Here is a 23,086-nt window from a genome sequence, read left to right on the forward strand (position 1 = left end):
CATTCAACAGACACTTCCTGAACATCTGTTAAGAGGCAGAGACTGCAAGGTTCTAGGTTCTCCCAAGCTGGTGTTTCTTTTTTCATCATCATTAATTGTATCTTCCATCATTGACAAATTACCATCTTTTCTCCTTTTAATGACTAAACCACTCTTTTTGTTGTTGTTCATCTGTTTGAATTTGTCAAATATATGCTTTTTACTTTAAGGACAGTCAATTTGGAGTAGTAGTTTAAAATGTTGGGCACTGGGGCCAGGCTGCCTGGGTTCAAATTCTGGCAGCTCCCATCTACTGTGTAACTTTGGGCAAGTTACTTAACGTCTCTGTGCCTCAGTTTCTTTGTCAAATGGAGATAATATTGGAACCTATTTTATTCAATTTTTATGAGGATTGATTTAAAATAAATAATGTGCTTATTTTAGCACAATGCCTAGCACATTTTAAATCCCCGGTAACTTTTAGTGACTCTTATTATTTGAACTTTTATTTGCTACTTTAAGTATTTCTCTTGGATACTATGTAATTTTTAGTTGTGGAGTCACTTTGAGAGTCATTATCTTTTAATTGGAGAGTTTAACTATAAAATTTATTCTCTTTTTTCTTAAAAAAGCTTCTTCATTGACAATTGCACTTTTTCCCCGTGTTCAGATACTTTTTGGATTTTTTTAAAAAACGTTTTTTTTTACTTTATTCATGAAATTCTAAATTTCACCAAGTTATATGTTTAGGTATACTTGTATGTAACTTTTCATTAATTTTTCCATCTATCAATTCAAACATTTCTTCAGTGTATGTTTTCTGTACTCACTAATTGACTACTGCTTTTGTCTCATTTGTTTTAGAATTCAGTTATCTGGTTATTGAGTCTCTAGTTTCTCCTTTTTATATGCATTTTTATTTTAATTTCTTTGTTATATTCATTACATTTTGGGAGATTTTTTTCTCAAGACCCTCACCCCCAATTCAGTACTCTCTCATACTGAGTCTATTTTTTTTTTTGGCTTTGAATTATTGGTTTTAAATTTAGTTCTGTGTTCTTTGTATTGTTGTCCACAAGTCCAAGTATTTCCCCCTTGCTTCATCTTTAAGCAAGAACAACTGTTTTCATACCTGGAATTTGTCCCAAAACAGAGTGTAACTTTCCTTGAATTCCTTGCTTTTCTAACCAAATGCTTTCAGTTTCCTTGCTGCGGGTGTTAGTTATTGCTGGCTGGCCAGCATCCACTCCACCTTATTTCCTTTTGGGAAATGGTCTCTCCTGCAGAGTAGTCAGACCCTCCATCTTCCTTCCCTGGGTCAGACAGGTCAGCTATGACCTGAGCTCAGTTAATTGACATAATATCAAAACATAGGGTTTTGAATCTTTAGAGACTGAAGTGAGGGCTGACAGATGGAAGGGAAGGAAACGGAGACAGAGGGAAGTTTACAGGTCATTCCTCATAGCATCTTGCATTTGTGAGACTCTTCCTCCCCTGTGATATGATCCCTGTGGTTTCTGTAGCGTGACCTCTCATTTTCCTCCAGTCCTTTGTTAAGCTTGGACTTTTAGCCTGCCCTCAATTCCATGTGCCCAGGATAGCCTCCCATCATATTTTCTTTCCAGAGTCAGTGTTGCTTGTAAACAAGAAAGCCAGCTGATAGATTTCTCCTTAGTTCCTTTGTTGGGGAACTAGATTGTGGAAGATTATATGGGCATCAGGGATCCAGCAGCTGGGGAAGGTACCCAGGTTATAAATAGGACTGGGAGAGGAGAAGAGAGCAAATGCTTCATCTGTGAAGTATCTTCTCTTTCGCTGGCAAAGCAGTGAACCTGGAGCTGGCTTTCTGCATCTAGCTTTTCTTTTTATGTGGCCTGGCTGAAGGTGCTGCTTCACGGAGTATAGAGCAGTATCCCACTACCTCAGAAGGAAACTGGGCTTTCTGCCTGCTGCTTTTGGTAAGATGAGTCCATGCTTGGCCCCCTTCCAGGGCTCATGCAGGTGCCATGAGGGAGAAGAATAGGGACTGCGACTGATGTCTGTCCTTAGTCGTTGGCCCTAAAATTAGGGGCTTTTGCCAGAATCTCAGAATCTTCTCTATTTATGACGTGGAACTTTCATGCAGGGCAGTTGCAGGTCAGTACTTGAATTCTTTCACTTTCACCTGCACTGCATCTGTCAGTAATGCTGCCAATTTTATGGTATGTGGATGGTCCCCTTCACCTTATTCTACCTGGGTATAAATCCCCCCCCCTTTTTTTCTATTCAGCTGGCCATTTTTCTTAGGTTGAACTATATAAAATTACCAATATTTGACCACTTTTGATATACAAAAATGGCAATTTCATGTGACTCAAACCAATATTAATAGAACAGAGGATGGTAAGATATTGAGGGGGGAACGCACATTTGAATTTAGCTCTCAGTTCATTATTTTACTCAAACTCCTCTTGCTAGCTACTTTTTTGACATTGGGAAATACAAGCGTACTTCAAAAAGTTCATGGAAAGATTCATATTATCTTTTAATTCTATTTTTCCACGAACTTTTTGAAGTACCCTCGTATTCTGTAATATAATCCTGCTTCTTACTGATCATTTGCTTGAAGAAAAAATGGTTTTATAGCCACATTGGAGCAAATGAGTTGTTTCCAGTCAAGATTTGCTAAAGTTCTCTCTTTTCTTGCTATATATAATCCTTCCCTTTTATTCATTTTGTTATATTTTTCTGTGGAACCAGGGTAATAGCATTTTTTCCCTACTTACTTGAACAAAACATTCTTAGTGTTAGTTGTCTAAATGTATGTTTTTTGCTCCCATTATTTAAAATTCTGAATTTGTACTAAGCGGCATTACTAATAGAATTTTTTTGACTGCTAGTGTAATGCTTATGCAGTGGCTCGTTTTTGCCTTTTTGAAGATGAGCTATGGATTAAATGTCTGTACCTGAATCTGCAAGCTAGTGTTACAGAGCAGAACCTGTTAATTTCAGCAGAGTTCCCTATAAACTTTCATTGTCCCTGAAGAATACCAATTGATTATGGAAACTTAATAGAAACATAACTCAAATGGTCCCCATAATCTGTTCTAGCAATAACCTGTTTGATTCTTCCCCTCCTGTGGCAGCAGTATTAGTCTCTATAAGCTTCAAAAAGTGAAAATCTAGTTAAATAGAGATCCATGCAAACAACATCTAGCTTTTCTATTTTACTGTTATTTGAAATAATCTAATCAATTATAGTCATGGTACCAACTTGTAACACATATCTAGTGGATTTAAAAGAAACTGCCTACTATTAAATAATCAGTACATTTTCTGTCTACACTTGTTTTATTTAGAAAATGACTGGTATGTTAGCATTCTTTTTACCTTTTAGATTTCACATTTGAATATTTTTGGTTAAATGTAGTTAAATATTGCATGACGTTTATCATACATTCAGAGTCAAGCAACTGAAACAGCCTTAGCATTTCCTTTGACTAACACACAGTGTATTACATTTCATTGTCCATCTCTGGGGTCTGAGACATTGGGATAATTTTTACATTGCATCTGCTCCCACTATTGAGATCGGTGTTCAGTGGAGACACCCACTGAGTTGTTGGAACCTAGAACATTTTGTATGTTCATCAAAGTCTTGACCAGGTTCTGTGTGTGGACCTTTTGGTGTGGAATAAGTCTCTAAATGTGTGCCAGGAGGAAGGTAGCATCAGTTAGTATAGATTGTATATCTTCACCACATTAGATTTTGTTGATTTGCCAAGAGTGCAAACTCTTTATTCATCTAATCTTTCTACCATTGTCTTATGTCTTTTTTCCTAGGTTTATATTTAAGTGAAACTTTCACGCTATCCTCTTAACTATCTCTATTTACTTACTGAAATCAGATTATTGATGTTACTTTCTTAAATAATGATAATCTAAACTTAACTGATATGCATTTTGGGTTTTCCTAGAAAAATGGACCGTTAATGTTTTTATGCAGGCTAATTTATTATGTGTTTTCTACAGGTCAGATTTCATGGTATTTAAGCAAAGGCTGCTGTAAAATTTACAGAGCAATGAGAAGTTAACAGTATGTCTTGTGATATTAAGAGTCAATTGCAGATTTGGATTGAGTTTAGAGCCTAAAGATACTTAGTATTTCATCAAAGAGATCAAAGCAATGCACCAGGGTCTAAAATAACTTTAGTTTTAATAGTTGAAGCAGCATTGTGCATTTATTTTAGAAAGTATGTATTCTCTCCCCACCTCCTCCAATCTCAGTTCACCTTGAGTGAGGCAGCTCTACTTTATTCTTGCCTCTCATTCACTTTAGCTGCTGGCTTCTGTTTACATCACAGATACTGGTAAAAGCCATGAGGAACTTTCTCAGTATGCAAGGAGGATTTCTTTGCAGTATCGACACTGACCACTCCATTCACCTTAAGTCTTTCCCTTCTTCCATTCTGTGACCCTCAGCTCTTTCTCTCCAGTTTCAATTCCTATACTACTGAGCATTACTTTTTTCCTCTCTGATTTCCTCCTCTGCTCACTTACTAAATGCCCTTGTTCTTGCCTGTGGGGTAATAATCCTTGGTTCTCCTTTTTTCTTTCTGCATGTTGGTTCACACTATTGTTTTAATTACCAGGCATTTGGGTTACTTCAGATTTGGAAGCTCCAACCTAGACTTCTTTCTTCTTCCCCAGTTAATGGTAAGAGTAAGAGTGCTTACTGTGTGCCAGGCATGTTCTAAGCCCTCGTGTATTAGTCAGTCCTCTGGCATTCTCTTGAGTTAAGATCCTCATTCTACTGTTATCCTCATTTTATTGATATCCTCATTCTGCTGTTGATTAAGGTCCTCATTCTACTCTTATCATTACACTGCTGAAGAAACCCAGGCAGGGGTGTTTGGAACATGCCTAAGGTGACCCAGCTAGTAAGTCTGGAGCTAGGACCAGAGCCAGGCAGCCTCGCCCCAGAACCATGCCATGCCTTTAACCTCTGGGGTGCTCTGCTTTTCAGCCTGCTATTCCTGCCACCTCCAGTCAGTTCTGAATGCAGCCTTGTCAGTTCTGCCTCTTTAGTATCTCTGAACTCTGACCCCTTATTTCCATCCACATTGTTCTTGCTTCATACTATTGTGAAAACCTCCAAATGGTCTTTCTGTTTCCAGCTTTGCCACTTTCAAGTGTCCTCCATTTCACCGGCAGTTGGGTTTCTAATATACAAGTGTAACCATGTTGCTTCTTTGCTTTAAAATGCTTCAGTGACACTTCAGTTTCAAAAGGTACAGACCACTCTCCTTTGCCTGACACATAGTGGCTTTTCTCTCTGATACCTCCCTACTTTCCCACCCTAACCTCCTGTCACTTCCTGCCTCACACCCTACCCACTAGGCATATGGAGTCACATGGGTGTCTTCAAGACACATGCTGTTTCATGCTTCTTAGAAATTTGCCCATGTGTTCAGCTTGTATTTTTTTTTTCCTTTTATGCACTGGATAATTTCATTTCTACTAATTTTTCAAGACTCAGCTGAAATATTACCTCATCTCTGAAGACTTCCCTTATTTACTCCACTATTCATTCAACAAGTATTTATTGTGCCTAGCTCCAGGGATGTAGAAGATGAGCAACACTGACCTGGTCCCAGCACTCAGGGAAGAGCAGGGAAGACTCGTAATTAAACACAGTATCGCAATAAGGTATTTTCATCTGTGGATTGAAGCAAGTGGTATTCAAGCTGAAACCCGAAGGATGACTAGAACTAGCCAGTCAGGAAGGGGGGTGTCAGATGGTAGGAAAGGAATTTCAGGTTATGAGAAGATAATTTTGTTTATGGGCCAGGGATTAGCAAGAGCTTTGCATGTTCAAACAGCTGAAATAAGTTTATTAGGTTGCAGCAATGGGACAGGGAGGCTGTGGGTGCAAGGCCAGGCATTGTATGGCCATCAGGAAGGTACAAATTAAAACTTCTGCAAGGTACTGTCTCAAACCCCATTAGAATCACAACACCTACGATTGGCAAGAATGTGCAGCAACTGGAACTCTCATATGTTGATGGTGGGAATGAAAAATGGGGCAACTTTCTGAAAAGCCTCCAAAGAGTTTTCCAAACTTAAACATATACCATGTGACCCAGGAGCTCCACTCCTAGGAATTTACACAAGAGAAATGGAAACATGTTCACAAAAAGACTTGTACAGATATTTTCATAGCATACTTTTTCATAGCAACTTCAAATTGGAAACAGTTCAGACGTCCAGCCAGAAGTTAATGGATTAAAAAATTGTGGCATAGTCATACAGTGGAATACTACTCAGTAGTAAAAAATAATGAATTATTGAAATACACGGTAATCTGGATTACTCACCAGTTATTATGAATCTCACCAATTATTAAGCAAAAGAAGCCAGACAGAAGAGTACATATTGTATGATTACATTTTATGAAGTCTGATAGTAGACTAAACTAATCTGTTGTGATAGAAATCAGAATTTCAGAATGATTTTTAGAGAGGGAGTAGGTGGGCATAGATTGGAAAGGGGCATGAGGGAATTCTCTATGTTGGTGGAAATATTCTATATATTATTTTGAGTAATGATTTACAGTTGTTAAAATTCATGAAACCAAACATATGTGTATTGTATATTGTTATACCTCAGTTAAAAATTCTTTAGAAAATACAATCATAAACATAATGATATATGCCTCTATTGATATGGAAAGATGTTCATGGTATAGTGTTAAGTAAAATAAGTTGGCTAAACATAAACCTTTGTGCATATATAGCAAGGTAAGAATGGGTTTTTAAATTGTATTCTTTAACCTCTTACATGTTTTTCAATTTATTTTGAATGAGCATTTTATGAATGAAATAATGTTTGCTATAGTTAGATATATAGTGAGCTATTTAAAGCATATGCCCTGTTTATTAAAAATATGAAGAAATTATTAATTGAACCATCTATTATGAAACATATTCTTAAATAATGTAGCATTAAAAGTTTAGAAAAATTATTTAATTTATTTTTTAATATAAGCGCACACACACACACTCTCTCTCTCTCTCTCTCTCTCTCTCTCTCTCTCTCTCTCTCTCTGTGTCCCACGTAAGGGACACAATAAGAGGTAAGGTAACCAGCCACTCCTGTCTCTTTGTCATTTCTCATAGTAGGTAGCTACTGTGACCAGACTCTTGTTTATTTTATAGATATACGGGAAAGATATACACAAGTATATATATGCATAGACGTATTTATTCGTATTATACAGGTGTTGATTTTTTTTGAGTGGCTTTATTTTTTTATTGTGTTAAATATGTATAACATAAAAATTACCATTTTAACAATTTTTAAATGTATAGTCAGTGACATTGAAACATTCATATTGTTGTGCAACTATTTATTACCACCATCCATCTGCAGAACTTTTTCATCATCCCAAACTGAAACTTTGTACCTATGTAGCCATCCCATTTCCATTCTTCTCCCGCCCTGTTCCTGGCCACCATCATTCATTCTACTTTCTATCTCCATGAGTTTGACTACTCTAGGTACCTCATATAAGTAGAATCATACAATATTTGTCTTTTTGTGTCTGGCTTATTTCACTTAGCATAATGTTTTCAAGGTTCACACATGTAGCATGTGTCAGAATTTCCTTTTTTTAAGGCTGCATGATATTCTATTGCATGTATATACCCCATTTTGTTTATCCATTCACTGTTTGATGAGTGTTTGGGTTGTTTCTACCTTTTGAATATGGGTATACAAATATCTGAGTCCCTTCTTTCAGTCCTTATGTGTGTATATCCAGAAGTGACGTTGCTGTATCATATGATGATTCCATGTTTAATTTTTGAGAAACCCGCATACTCTGTTTTCCACAGTGGCTATGCCATTTTACATTCCCATCAGCAATTCCAATTTCTCCATATCCTCATCAATATTTATTTAGTAATAACCATCCTAATGGGAGTTATACCATGTTTTATAATATATATCTTAGCGACTTTTTGTAGTCTCTTTTATGAATGGAAATTAATTTATTTAATTACTCCCAATTGATGACCATGTAGTTTTATTCTGGTCTTTTACTAATATTTATCTTTAGTGTATACAGTATAATGTTTTCATTTATTTATTTATTTATTTTTTAACTTTTAAATATTTTCTGACTGATTTTGAGTAAACATGGATAAAAGTTTATATGCATTTTACAATTTGATAGTTATTTGCCAGCAATATGTGAGAATACCTATTTCCATACATCCTTGACATCACAGTATGTTATATAACTTTTTGGTCTTTCTAATCTGATAGGTGAAAAGTGGTATCTCTTTGAAGTTTTTACTTGCATTTCCTTATGAGAGAGGTTAAATTTCTTTTCATTTTTTGGAACCAGATATTTCATTTCTGAATATCTACTTTGTATCCTTTGTTTTCTTTTGCATTATTGGTATTCTTTTCTTACAATTTTATACGAATAAGAACACTGAGTGTTAAATGGTGAGCAAAACAGGTATGATTCCTGCCTTCATGGAGCTTATAGTCTTTTGGAGGAGAAAGACAGTAAACACACAAATATGTAATTAAATTTTGTTATAAATGCTTTGAAGAAAAGTGTTAGATATTCTGAAAGTTAACAATTTAGGTGGGGTCTGGGTAGGATGTGGTGGTCAGTAACAGCTCCTAAAATGGATCCATAAGCGCCAAGGAGATAAATAGTGGAAGTCAAAACATTCCAGGCAGATAGAGAGCATGGACAGTGAGCTGAAAGAAGGGGCTATGGCTGGAACACAATGAGGAAGAAATGATGAGAGATGACTATTTTGCCCTCTGTTCCTTATGTACTGAATCTTTCAAGATAGGTATCACCAATCTTGAAAAATACACGTTTCCCCAATTATTCTATGAAGGATTTTAAAACCGATCTTATTTTTACCGTCATAAAATTAGATACTCTCCATGAAAGGAATACAAATCAGAGAATCTGATTAGCAATTATCTTTAGGGTATAAATTGATTCATTGGGAGCCTCTATCTTTTTGAATTTTCCATTTAACTACTTTTTTATTTAAGAATGAAACTCTGTACATCATCTTGTATTATATCATATTTCCCCAGATGTGTGATTACAAATTCCAATCATTTTCTCATGTGAAATTAATTTGTGATTCTTTGACGCTTGCTAAATGATGCATTGTTTGCTACTAAGTTGTCTGTAACAATTTCTCCATTAGGGAGAAAAGCTCTTTGAGTGTATCCTTCTGTGTGTGACCAAATTCTAAATGTCTGATGATTCTACATAGGGAGAAAAGTAACACTTAGAGAAAATGGTTTGCAGCTTCTGTGCTTTGCAATAAATTCTTAAGTGTAAATTCTGTATCTTGGGCAGAATGAGCAGTGACAGATATGCTCAGCTTAATTTTGATCGGTTATTTCCTTAAGCTTTTTAGACCAAATTCTCCATCATTGAAATAGAAACATGGTAGTACATTAATATTTTTTGCCAATAGTTACAAGTCAACTCCTCATTGTAAAAAGTGAGACATAAGTGTAGTTAATTTTGAAGATTAGTGTTTGGCTTCCTAGTTTCTGGATTTGCTAGATGTATGCAAGTATACTCCTTTGTTTTCCTCACTTGCCCTATATCTTTTCACTTTTTCCTGTAGAGCTCATATTTATTAGGAAATGTTATGAAGTACATGTAAAATTGTTTGCCAGAAATCAGAGTGTCTTGGTAGAAACTAAGTAATAGACCCTAAGAGGTGGGGCACATCTTTTATGGTTTTGTATTCTTCTGCCTTTTAGAGAAATACTATAGTTCACTTGATGCTTGTAGTTCAACTGATGCTAACTGAATGGAGATACTTGGAATGGCCTGTATTTTTTTTGTTTGAAGTAAATTTTTTTTAGATATAGGAGTTTCCTATTACTTAATTAAAAAAAAATTAAAGTCTTGAATTTACAGTTACAATTTGTCTTAATTTTAGTTTTATCTTAACAATAGTAATTTTAAGTATGGTTTCTGTTATTTTTTATAAATATATATTATTAAGTATTTCCTGATGTGTTGTTTCTGTAAAGACTTTCAGCCCTAAATTTTGTAGCTGTCACTAAGTGATAATGGTTATTGCTTTACTTCTCAATAATTAGCTCAATAGTTTTCCTTATATTTTTTGGATCACTTCTTATTTTCTGTCATTCATCAGATACTTCTTAAGTATTTATCACATATGTTCTAGAAGACAGGGCAAATTTGCATGCTTCTGAAGTTTCTGGGTTTTCATTGTTGATTGGTCACATGGCAAGTGTTTTTTTGCCTAACCCAGTAATTATTTTATATCAAGCCAAACCTTCCTACCAGTAAGAATCTTCTGGTTTATAATCTGTTATTTCCCTTCTAATGGATGGTTCAAAGAGTAATACATGAAGAAAAACAAGACACTTCAGTGAAATAGGAATATTAACTAACCTGATTATTCCATCAGCTGTCACACTACTTAGGCTGTTACTTCGTATTTAAAAATCATGTTGTTTTCTTCCACTGGGCATTTTGTTCCATCTGATAAAAGGAACTGTACTGAGAAAACCTAGAACCTATGCTCTTTCTGGCCTGTTATTGTGACATCATTTATGCCTGTTTTGACCTACTCATGCAATTTTTCTTGAAAACCTGTATGAGCATGCTATTTTAAAATCTTAGTCCCTTGGTTTCCCTCACATAGTATCTTTGATTTTTCTTGTGAGCTTGTTTTAAATCATCCTGATTGAAACTTAAAAAAAAGTCTATTCTTTCCCCACTAATTTGCTGGCCATTTTAATAATGTAAATATTTAAAATATTCTGACTTACTGATGTGTCTGTTTCTAAGCCACAGATATGGTTTCTTTTTTTAACAGCTTTTGCCAACTGGAAGGGCAGGTTGCTCCTCATTACTCCTTTATAGAGTGTTTTAGGCTGTTGTCACAGATTTATTCTTTTTAATTTTATTTTAATGTTTCTTATCAACTCCATTTCCTCTTAATTCCTTAAGCTTGTTCTTTGACTTTCCTTTGGATTGTTTTCTTCAGACTTCCCATCCTTCCCTATTTCCTCTTTGTTTCAGTTCCCTAAAACTTTATTTTTTTAGTGGCAACTTTTCCTATGCTTACTTTTCTTTTTCAGTTAGCTCTTTTTAGATGTCCCACTAACATCAAATAGCCCTGTACAAATATATATTCATTACTGCAAAGTGACTTCCCTTCTCAACTTGGCTTCACTGTGCATGTATTAATACTACCACTTCATTAGACACCTGGAATTAAAAACCTAAGTCATATTTGCATCAATCCTTTCTTCTATCCTCAATCATTTCCTAATTACTGCTAATATTTTTTCATGAAAGTCTCTTTCTTTCTCCTCCACCATATTTCCTACCACCACTATATTCTAGATCGTATCACCTCATACCTACATTATTGAAACTCCATTTTTTTCTTTTTTTTTTTGTCTTTTTCGTGACCGGCACTCAGCCAGTGAGTGCACTGGCCATTCCTATATAGGATCCGAACCCGCGGCAGGAGCGTCGCCGCGCTCCCAGCGCCGCACTCTCCCGAGTGCGCCACGGGCTCGGCCCTTGAAACTCCATTTTAATGGACCTTCCCTTTCCATTTTATTTTTCATATGTCTGTGAGCTTCATCTAATATAAAAAACCTTTATGTAAATACTAATATTAAATTGATGGTCTCATTTATTCATACCAAATTCATCTAACAAATATTTGAATTCCTATTATTTGCCAAGCAAGCTTCTCAGTGCTAGGCATGCAAACATGAACAAAGCAACACGTCTTAGTCCCTGTTGTCTTGGGGCTTATATTCCAATGGTGGGTAGGGGTGAGGAGGGAGAAGAATGAGACATGTAAATGAACAAGGTAATTTTGGTTCATGATTAAAAAAAACTAAGATGTGATAGAGTGTGGGGGTACAGTGGGAGTGTTGATTTAGCTTGGGTGCTCATGAAGAATTCTCTGAGCTGAGACACAAGGGCAGTTGAGACCAGCCAAGCTGGGAAAGATAGGAGAGAAGAAAATACGTAAGAAAATGCTGGAAAACATTAAATAGGAGGCTTTCTGTGCCTCCCCCAAATTAATAGACAGGCTAGTCTTTAAAGTAACCATTGTGTACAGATAAGAGCTCAGTATACAATCAAAACATCTCAGGCATGGGAAGGGCTGGGTTATTTACAAATGGAGCTGGGACAATTAGCTTCTGTATTTAATGTGTGTGATTCTTTGCTTGGTTGACTGTTCTTGAAGATCATGCCTATGGGACAGGAGTTATGTAGCAAAGTAGAACTAATATAGATGAAAAAAGAAAAATTCCATCATTGGAGTGATTTTTTTTTCATTTATTTTTCAATTTTCTTAATCTGTACTTCTTACTCTCTATTCAAGATCAGCAAAGAATTTGTTTTTGACCAATTTAATTTTTGTCTGAAATTTTCTGTTTATTAGGATACTGAGATAATAAGGTTGAGTTTCCGTATTCGATGGTGAGAGATTAAATCCCATACTGTCCTGATACCTCAGGCTGCCAAGCAAAAGCATAAGGGGCAGGTCTGGTCCATGCCCTCTCAAGTGGGGCTAAATCAGGCAATCACTAGAATGAGAAGAAAAAGAATTAACTATAATTAAAGGCCCTTTGGCAGTAAGGGTAGGATGCAATTGGAATTAGTTGTGTTCTTAATGAATGCAAGTTTTAGAAATTTCCAGCTTTTTTAGTATAGGTTTTTAATTTGGGTGTATGAGAATCTGAGGTTTGACTGGACATTTGGGTTTCTTTCAACACTGTAATGAGTAATCATATTCTCCATGTGGAATTATATTAGTTGATGATTCCCATAGCAATATGCATTTAATTCCTTTCTTTTTATTTTTTGCAGAGAATTCTTAATTTTATAAAAGAAATTATACCCATTATCCATTCTGTTGCTGATTATATATGATCATGCATGTGTTTGAATAAAGCAGATGTATCGATACTATGGCTTCTGTTATATATTTTGTAGGAAAATATTTATCCTTTATGTCTCTGGTCTGCTTCAGCTAAACTTGGCTTGGTGTAGTGGCTGTTAGCTGTAAGCATTAAGTGATGTAAGAGGGGTCTTCAGAAAGTTTATGGGAGGATTTGTAATATCTTTTAATTCAATTTCCTATGAGCTTTTTGAAGTACCCTCATATATCCTTTTCAAAGCTGCATTGCTTCTTTCTGAAATTTTACATCATTGTTGCAAACTGACAGGTCTGTGACACTTAAGATATTTGCTTAAATTCTTAACTTTTATACTTCCACAGGCACTTTTTCAAATTTCTAATAGTTTGTGAGTTTTTTTTTTCCTTCTCAGGGGAAGTTATCTTCTTATAACAATTCAATTCTACTAGAGCTGGGGATCTTGTTACTTTGGGTTTTTTTGTATGCTATAATGGCAGAGGAGTTCCTAATATGCAATTGATAATGTTAGAGCTTTCTATTCAGTAATGAAAAATAATCTATAAAGCCTACATTTTAACAGAATCTGGAGCAAAGTGCTTTATAATGTTTTTTGTATTCTCAGAATCATGTGATATTTACTAGCTTTACTTTTATTATTATTATATTTTGGGTGATATACGAGATTAACTTATTAGTGTTAACAAGGACTAAAGTAAATATTGATTTTTTGATATAGGTATATTGAAATAAACACCGTGCTTAAAATTACATCTCTTCAGTAAATACTCATCAAGACTCTACTCTGAGTAAAGCACTTTGCTAGTGCCCTGCAAGACTCAGAAATAAGTCAGATGTGGCTCCTGGCATTAAGAATATTTGAGGATGTGTGGGAGATTATATCCTGTGACAGGAAGCCTACAAAGTGACCGCATGGCTTTGCCTGGGGAAGGAGGGGGTCACCTAAGACACTTTACTAAGTGCTTTGTCACCAGGGCTTTGAAGTTGAAATTCATTCACTGGATTGAGAAAGTTTTTTTCTAACAACTAGTGAAAACACTTGTTATATTTAAAGGCTTTTCTTAAATGTTTATGCTTTTTTTAGTTTTTTATTTGAACTTTTCTTATATTTGTTAATATAAACTCTTATTATTTTCTCTCCAGTTTACTAGGAAATGGTCAATTGGAAATTGTGACAGGTGGCTGGGTTATGCCTGATGAAGCTACTTCACATTATTTTGCCTTAATTGATCAACTAATTGAAGGACATCAGTGGCTGGAAAGTAATCTAGGTATGTATTGGTGTCTTTTCCTTCATTTGGCCTAGTTTGGGCAATTAGTTTTGAGGAATGTGAAGTGAGGCTCTATTTTATTTTTTCAAATAACTTAATTTTTCTAATACTGATTATTATTGAATAATTTATTTTTTGTTAATTTATGATGTTTCTTTGATTATAAACTGAATTACATATATGTTTTAGTCACTTTTAGGGTTGTCTACCTTGTTTAATATATTATTTTATCTATTAATTTTATGTATTTTTATTAAATTTAAGAATTTATTTTTGCTTGGGATTTTAATTATATGTTAGTTAAGATGCTTGATCATAAAAGGCAAAAACCTAATTTACTAACTTAAGCAAAAAAGTAGGAAAGGTATTAGTTATGTTACCAGGAATTCCATATTTATGGTAGCTTTCGGTAAGTTGGATCCAGAGGACTCAGATTATGGTCATGTGTTGCTTAATGATGGGGATACGTTCTGAGAAATGTGTTGTCAGGCGATTTTGTTGTGTGCAAACATCATAGAGCATACTTATACAAACCTAGATGTTATACGGTATAGCCTAATCCTCCTACACACTTAGGCTATATGGTATAGCCTATTGTTCCAACTGTTGTTATATTTGGTTCGTCATAGACCAAAATGTCATTATGTGACACATGACTGTGTTGTCTGGGTACTGTCTCTTTGGGCTCTGCTTTTTCCTTCAGTCTTTTTCTTGGCTTTCTCCACATTGTGAATAAGATGGCCCCAGGCAGCCGAGACTCATTTTCCCAGTCTAGCAACCAGAAGGAGTTTCCCTTAATACTTTACCTGATTGGCCTAGCTTTGTTCAGATGTTTATCTCTTAGCCAGTTACTGCATCTAGATGTGTAGGAGCTGAAATCACTGAGGGCCACCATTTTGGTGGAAATTGTCCTGGTGGAGTGGGGATTGTGGAGGGCAGGGTCAGCTGCACCTGAACCATGTGAATGGGTCCTCCATGTGAACAGACCCATGGAATAGGTCCAATTCAGCAGAAGAATTCTATTACTACAAGAAGTGGGAAAAAGGGAGCTAGACTGATAACATGCTTTTCCAGCTCCTTCCCTGCCCTAGTCCCAGGCTACCTCTAATCTACTTTTTGTGTATATATGGATTTTACTATTTTGGACATTTTACATATATGTAAGTGTACAGTATATGACCTCTTGTGACTGGCTTCTTTCATGGCATAATATTTTCAAGGTTCACCCATGTTGAGCATGTATCAGTGCTTCATTCCTTTTTATGTCTGCATAGTATTCTTTTGTATGGGTATGCCACACTTATTTATCCCTTTTTAAGTTGATGGACACTTAGGTTATTTCTCCTTTTGACTTCTATGAATAATGCTGCTATACATATTTGTGTAAAAGTTTTAGTGTGGGCATATGTTTTCATTTCTCCTGGGTGTATATCTAGGAGCAGAATTGCTGGGCTACATGGTAACTCTGTTCAGCATTTTGATGAACTGTCAAAATGTTTTTCAAAATGGCTGTACCATTTTACCTTTCCTCCAACAATTTATGGAGGTTCTGCTTTCTCCATATCTTCCCCAACATTTATGGTCCCTTTTATTGTAGCCATCCTAGTGTGTGTGAAATGGTATCTCTTGTGATTTTAATTTGCATTTCCCTAAGACTAATGATGTTCAGAATTTTTTTGTGTGCTTATTGGCTACTTATATATCTTCTTTGGACAAATGTCTATTTAAATGCTTTGCCTATTTTTTAATAGGGTTACTTGTCTTTTTATTGTTGACTTGTAAGAATTCTTTATATATACTGGATAAAAGTCCCTTTTAGATAATGATTTCCCATTTTTTTTTTTTTCCATTCTGTGGGGTTTTTTCTTATTTTCTTGAAGGTATCTTTTGATGCACAAAAGTGTTAATTCTGATTAAGTCTGGTTTATCTATTTTTTTCTTTTGTCACTTATGCTTTTGATGTCATAGTAAAAAACTATTGTCTAACCCCAAGATCATGAAAATTTACTTGTTTTTTTTTTTTTTTTTTTTTTTCGTAAGAATTTCATGGGTTTAGCTCTTATGTTTAGGTCTATGATCCATTTTGAATTAATGTTTGTGTATGGTATGAGATAGAGTTTCATATTCATTCTTTCATATGTTGATATCCAGTTGTCCCAGGGCCACTTGTTGAAAAGATGATTCTTTCCTCATTGAATTGTCCTGGCACTCTTGTCAACAATTAATTGACCATAAATGTGAAGGTTGATTTCTGGACTCCTAAGTCTATTTCACTGACTTAAAGTCTATTTCACTGATGACTTATATGTCTGTCCTGAATGCCGATACCACATTGTCTTGATTACTATAGTTTTGTAGTAGGTTTTGAAAATGGGAATTGTGAGTTCTGCAATTTGTTCTTTTTTAAAGTTCATTTTGGCTATTCAGGGTCTCTCAGTTTTTCTCATACAAGTTGTAGAATCAGTTTACCAATTTCTGAAAAAATACCATCTGGGATTTTGGTAGTGACTGTGGTAGGTCAATCTGGGGGAATATTTATATTTTGACAATGCCCAATCTTCTGATACATGAACGTGGAATGTCTTTCCATTTATGTAGATCTTTAATATCTTTTGATAGTGTTTTATAGCTTTCAGTGTAAGTCTTGCACTATTTTGTTAAATTTGTTCCTGGGTATTTTATTCCTTTTGCTGCCATTATGAATAGGATTTTTTTCTTAATTTCATTTTAGGGTTATTTGTTGCTAGTATATGGAAATATGATTGTTTTTTGTTTAGTGATCTTATATCCTGTCATCAGCATAAAGTTTTTGAGATTCCTCCTTGTTGTATATGTCAAGAATTCATTTCTTTTTATTGCTGGGTGGTATTCTGTTGTTTATCCAGTTTCCCGTTGATGAACATTTGGGTTGCTTCCAGTTTTTAGCTATTATGAGCCATGGTGCAACAAACATTTGTGTCTTTTGGGGGGCATTTTTGTTGGTTTTGGGGGTTTTTTTTTTGGCTGGCTGGTATGGGGATCTGAACCCGTGACCTTGGTGTTATAAGGCTGGGAGCATGTTTTTATTCTCTTAGATAAAGACTAGGAGTAGAATTGTTGGGCTGTAGAATAGATGTATGTTTAACTTTCTGGGAATTTGAAAGAGTTTTCCAAAGTGATTTTACTATTTTATACTCCACCAGCAATTAATCAGTAGAATTCTGGTTGTTCCACATTCTTGCCAATGTTTGGTGTTGTCAGTCTTTTTTGTTACGAGCATTCTAATGAGTATATTCTGATATTTCGTTGTTGTTTTTTTTTTTTTTTTTTTTTTACTGATAAGGGGATCGCAACCCTCGGCACAGTGTTGTCTGCACCACGCTCAGCCAGTGAGCGCACCGGCCATCCCTATATATGATCTGAACCCGTGGCCTTGGGGCTACCAGCACCGCACTCTCCTGAGTGAGCCATGGGACTGGCCCTCGTTGTTGTTTTAACTTGTATTTCTGTGATGACTAGTGATGTTGAGTACTTTTTCTGTGCTTATTGGCTGGTGGTATATCCCATTTTGATGTTTCTGAGTCTTTTGGCTATTCTTTTCGATTGGGTTGTTTTGAGTTGCAGATTTTTTTTGTATGTTCTGAACATGAGCTCTTTGTCATATATAAGTTTTATGAATATTTTCTCCCAGTTTGTGGTTATTCATTTGTTTTTAGTGGTATCTTTCTCATGTCTCTGAAACAATTAATACCAGTATATAAAATTTGTGTGTGGATGTGTATATGTGGTGTAAGTGTATAAATCTCCTAACTAGCAAGTTTACTATACCTTTTTATTACTAATATTTTTACATAGTTTCTTATTGGTTATAGTAAATGTATAATAATACCTTCAAAAATGAAAAGTCTCATCTTTGTAATACACCTAATATTTAGACCATATATCTGTTTGATATTTTATTACATTGTTCAAATCAGCTATGATAATGACATATGATAATGGTGATAATGGCCTTTCTTTTCCAGACTTTTAACAGAAATTGTATAGCTGTTCTATACTAAGTATCATATTGTCTATTATTTTATGGTAGGTATTGTTTACAGTGTTCAGAAAATTCTTTTTAGTAATTTTCAATTAGCAATTGGTATTCAATATAGTTGGATTTCTTTCAGGTGTCTGTTAGTATTATATGGTTTTTCTCATTTGTTTTATGGATGTGATAGCAGTTTGCTCAATTAAAAGTCACTGACTTCCTGGGATAAATCCCTTTTGGTTTTGATGCTATTGAGTTTCAATTTATTTTAGTGTTTTTGTTTTAAGATTTTCATATCCATTTTCATGTGTGAGGTTGGTTTTCTTTTTAAATTTGTTACATTTATATGAATTTTTATTGGTTTATGATACTTACTAAAATGAATTTGGGTAGCACTACATCCTTCTTTGTATGCCATGACAGTTTATGGACTTTTGAAACAACTTACTAGTAAAATTCTAGGCCTATGGGGTCTTTCATTGGAGGTAATTTTTTTTCAATAATGCTAAAAATTTCTCCACAATTTTTGATATAATCTGATTTATATCTAAAATGTAAATTTAAAAATTATTTTATCAGTAACCCAAACTTCTTATCAACATTTTAATTATTTGCACTGTAAAGTAAGGATTGTGTGTAGGATTCTTTGTTTTTAATAACGGTATTTTATTACATAAATAATATGCACTCAATGTAAGAAAACAGGAAAAAATAATGTATGTTAGCAGAAAATAAGAAAAAATCCTTCTGTACCTACTGTTAGAGATAACTATTTTGTGATATACAACATTATAACATTGTGCACTTTTTCGTATGTATCTTTACACACAGAATAATTTTTTTCCATAAAATGGGATTGTATTTCTTTGTTTTTTTTCCCATCAGATATCTTAGGAACATAGTAAATTGTTTAAAACTATCTTCTCCACAACATTTATATCTGTCTTCTTTCCAGTTTTTTGTTAGTCTGTTTTATTTATTTTTGAAGACCAGCTTAATTTGTTTTTTTAAACCAATGCAGGTGTTTTTGTGTTTCCTCATACTGCCTTATCTTTATGTTCTTCCCCCTTTTCTCCTCTGCCTTCTCTTTTCTCCTCATGGAGTTGGTAAGGAGTACACGAGTACATGTGCTCACATGCTCGCATTCTGGCTCAATTTATTCTTATTTTGCATGCAGATGAGTGGGAGGGGGGCTTCCCATGAGCTCATCTATCTCACTCATCCTGTGGAGACAGCACAGGCAAAATTATGAAATGGAACTGCTGTCCCTTTCAGAGCAAAGGACCAAGGCAGCACAGCTATGGTCAGCCTGAGAGTGTGTCCCTCCTACCTTAGTTGCCCTGGAGAAGAGCAGTGCTGGCCTTCAGTGTGGCCAGGGGGTGTGCTCATGCCTCTTAGTAGCAGCCCTAAGATGTGCCTCAGTGCTTCATTCTCTCCTCCATCCCAAACAGTGAACACACTTAACGGCACTTCCAACATCATAAAACTGTTCAGTTTTAGGCCTACAGGTGTCAAAAATAAAATTAAAACAAATTAAGCCAATAAAATTGGCTTTTACTAGTGATTCATGAATAGGTCAGCATCCTATCTAAGAAACAGAAATGTGCTCTGATGAGCTGAGCAGAGGAGGTAGGTTTTACAGGCAGGAAGGGCTGAAAAAGCAGAAATAGGAAACAAAAAGTGGGTTAGTCATTTCAAATTTACTGTTCTTAAGGGTTAAAACAGGAAGACTTGCTTATCATGCGAGCTCAAGTAGACTGGGCCCCTTCTGATTGGTTGCTGTGAATCTCCTGTTTTTTGGAAAACTGGTCTGTTTTAAAGTTCAGTTTGATTACAATGTATCTAGCACAAGTGGCTGCATTCTGTTTGGTCTGTCTGGTCTGTTGGGGCATAGTGTAGGAGCTCAGTCCAAAACAATGGACTCCCATAAATTTTATTTAACACAGGCTTCTGCGAATTTGCCTCTTGAGCATCAAAGTGAGTTTCATTTCATGTTCCATAAACCTGAGAAAAGCCATATTCAGGGAGAATTTCCTCAGGATTTTCCCTGGTTTGGTTTCTTTCTTTTTAAAGATAATGAGCACTTTTGAGAATATGAAGTTTTTTCTTACTGTAGCTTTGGCTGCATCTTGTAAATTAGAGTAGTGTTCTTGGTTTTGTTTTCTAAACAGCTTAAAACAACATGTTATTTTGGAGACTTTATTTTTACATTTGGTTATGGGATGCTTTTTTGTAGGTGTTTAATTTTTGGCTATTAATTTCTGCTTTTGTGAACTTTATTAGAAAAATTGGACCGTTATACTTTGACAAGTTTGAGGTTTTAAGGTTGTCTTTTGATTAAAATATCTCTATTTGTAACTGTTCCCTAATTCCTCCTAAACTGTACTATTAAAAGTATTTGGAATAATGTATTTTTATTAGTTAGTATTCATACCACCCATGGTCTAATGTTTAAGTCTACTAAGTTTGCCAAAAATTGACTGGTATGTTTATTCTTTTTAATGATTTTCATACTTTCCTTGTATTTCTAGCAGTTTTTACTTTTATATATTTTGATATTCTTATTCTTGCATGAAAGTACAAAATCTTTTTGATCTTTCCTAGTTTTATCAGCTAACGTGCCCTCTTTAAAAAATTTTGGATTTTTCTTATATTTTTCTCTAAATTTGCCTCTTAACTCCCTTTTAAAAAATATTACTTGTCTAAAGCCAAGGAAAACCCTAACAGGATACTGGGTTCTTCGTGAAGTCTCTCCCTAGTTCACCTCCTTTAATATCAAAATTTTTAAAAATATAGTTTGCATCCTCTCTTTTATCTCTCAGGGATTCTTTATCCCATTGCAGCTAGGTTGCTTCTCCTGTGGATCAAATGATTTTGCTGTGGAAAAGATCACCAGTGATGCTATAATTATTAAATTGAATGGACACTAAACTCTGACATCATTGTAGCATTTGATGTTGATTTTTATTTTGTTTGTAAGCTTATTCTGCTTTTTTAATTTGGACAACAAATACCCCTTTTTTATTTTAAACTGAATTTTGATATAATCTCAAACTTATAAAAAGTTCCATGGTAGTACTTAGGAAGACTGTCATATATCCTGTACATAGATTTATATGCATATTTTTCTGAACCATTTGATACTAAGTTGGAGGCACCTTGTTTGCTTATCTCTAAATATCTCCTTGTGTATTTCCTAAGAACTAAGGGCCCTTTCATATATAATCAGAATATAGTTATCAAGTCAAGAATAGTATAGTGATATAATAGGAGAACCTTAGTTCACAGGCTATATTCAAATTTTGTCAATTATCTCAATAATGTCTTTTATAAAAGCTGCTTTTTCTTCCCCCTTCAATCCAGGATTTTCTTTTTATTATTTATTTATTTATTTAAATTAATATGGGCTCATGGATCGTTATATTCAAAGGATTATAATCCAGTACTGTCATTATTTATTTTGACGTGCCAGTTGTCCCAGATTTGGCCCATGGAAGTCCATTTGAGCTGTCTCCTGAGTTATTTTAATGTGTCACCATTATTTCTTGACCATTAATTTACTTTATGATGCGAGTAATAAAGTAATATGTTTCAAGCTTATCTTGTATTTTCCTGCCCTCAGCCCTGGAATAAGCCATTTGTTTAAGGTTATTTTTTAAAAAAAATAATGGTATTTAGAGGCCAAGATCTGGTAGCTAAGGAGTGTTCATCAGTAAGAGGTGTTGCATCTAGGCCCTCCTAGTACTGAGCTGGGAGCTGTGTGTGTGTGTGTCTGTATGTGTGTATTTTTTATATCTATATATTAAAGTCATAAGGTAATACTGATATCTCCTATTCCAATTTAATATCATTGGGTACATTACAGTCTCCCACATTTTCATATTTGTAGTTAGTTTTCTTATGGTGAAAAACCTAGCTCCCTTGTCTTTGTTTGCTCAGTCTTAGAATATGGTGAGTTTCAGAATTCTTAAATACATACCACCACAAAAAAACCAAAATTACTTAATAGAGTTCAATATTTTTTTTTTTTTACAACTTTTGGGGGTAAATTACATATGTGAAATGCATAAATTTTATGTGGTCAATTCTTTGAATTTTGATACATATTCTTTTTGAGTTTTGACTACATAATCTTGGTCCTCTGTGGGTCCTGACCTTTCCTTCTCAGTCTCCCTTGCTGGCTTCCCATCTCTATATTTAGTATTGTTCTATGGAGTTGTTCTCTCTGCTGTCTTTTATGTTACTTTGTATTACACCTATTTGAATTATAGTCTCTGCAGCTAGAGTCCAGATCAGGAATAACTCATTTTTGTAACCCTATGGCCTTTCATAGTCTTAGTTATGTGGAAGATGCTAAACAAGTGTTTGAAAAAAACGCACACCACAGTATTACTTATGTCTGTTTATAGGTTGTAAGCAGAAGCCTTACTTGGGAATTCCGAATAACTAAAAGATCAGATTTGCATAATGCTAGATGAATAATCATATCTTATTAACTCTAACCTGTGCATTTAATTTTTTTTTTTTTTTTTTACATTTTATCCTCTGTGAAATTGAGATATATCTTTAGTGGATGGCTCTTATAATTGGTGTGAGCCAGGTGTGAAAAATTTCATTGACCCCTTTCTAGGTAGAGAGAACCACCAGCATCAAAATGTCTTAAGATTTAATGAAATGTGGTATAGTTTTTTTGGTCAGTTCTGCCAATGTTTAATGATTTGGGGCTGTTGTAAGGTATAAAAGACAGACTAGAAAATTTTTAGTGTTGGGATTGGGAATATAAATTGAAATGAGTTAGGTTACTTTTCTTTATCACATAATGGTGAGTTCCTGGGTTATCCAA

General features: G+C 34.7%; 1 protein-coding gene across 2 annotated transcripts in view; it reads left to right on the forward strand.

Moving 5' to 3' along the window:
* The window catches only part of MAN2A1 (mannosidase alpha class 2A member 1), a 164,475-nt gene that overhangs the window by 42,071 nt on the left and 99,318 nt on the right, over window positions 1-23,086 (forward strand). For both annotated transcript variants that reach the window (XM_063085636.1, XM_063085638.1), the window contains exon 5: window positions 14,104-14,231. In XM_063085636.1, coding sequence (XP_062941706.1) covers window positions 14,104-14,231 — 128 coding nt within the window. The remainder of the gene's footprint in view (window positions 1-14,103; window positions 14,232-23,086) is intronic.

This window comes from Cynocephalus volans, chromosome 2 (genome assembly GCF_027409185.1).
Source record: "Cynocephalus volans isolate mCynVol1 chromosome 2, mCynVol1.pri, whole genome shotgun sequence".
Lineage (NCBI taxonomy): Eukaryota > Metazoa > Chordata > Mammalia > Dermoptera > Cynocephalidae > Cynocephalus > Cynocephalus volans.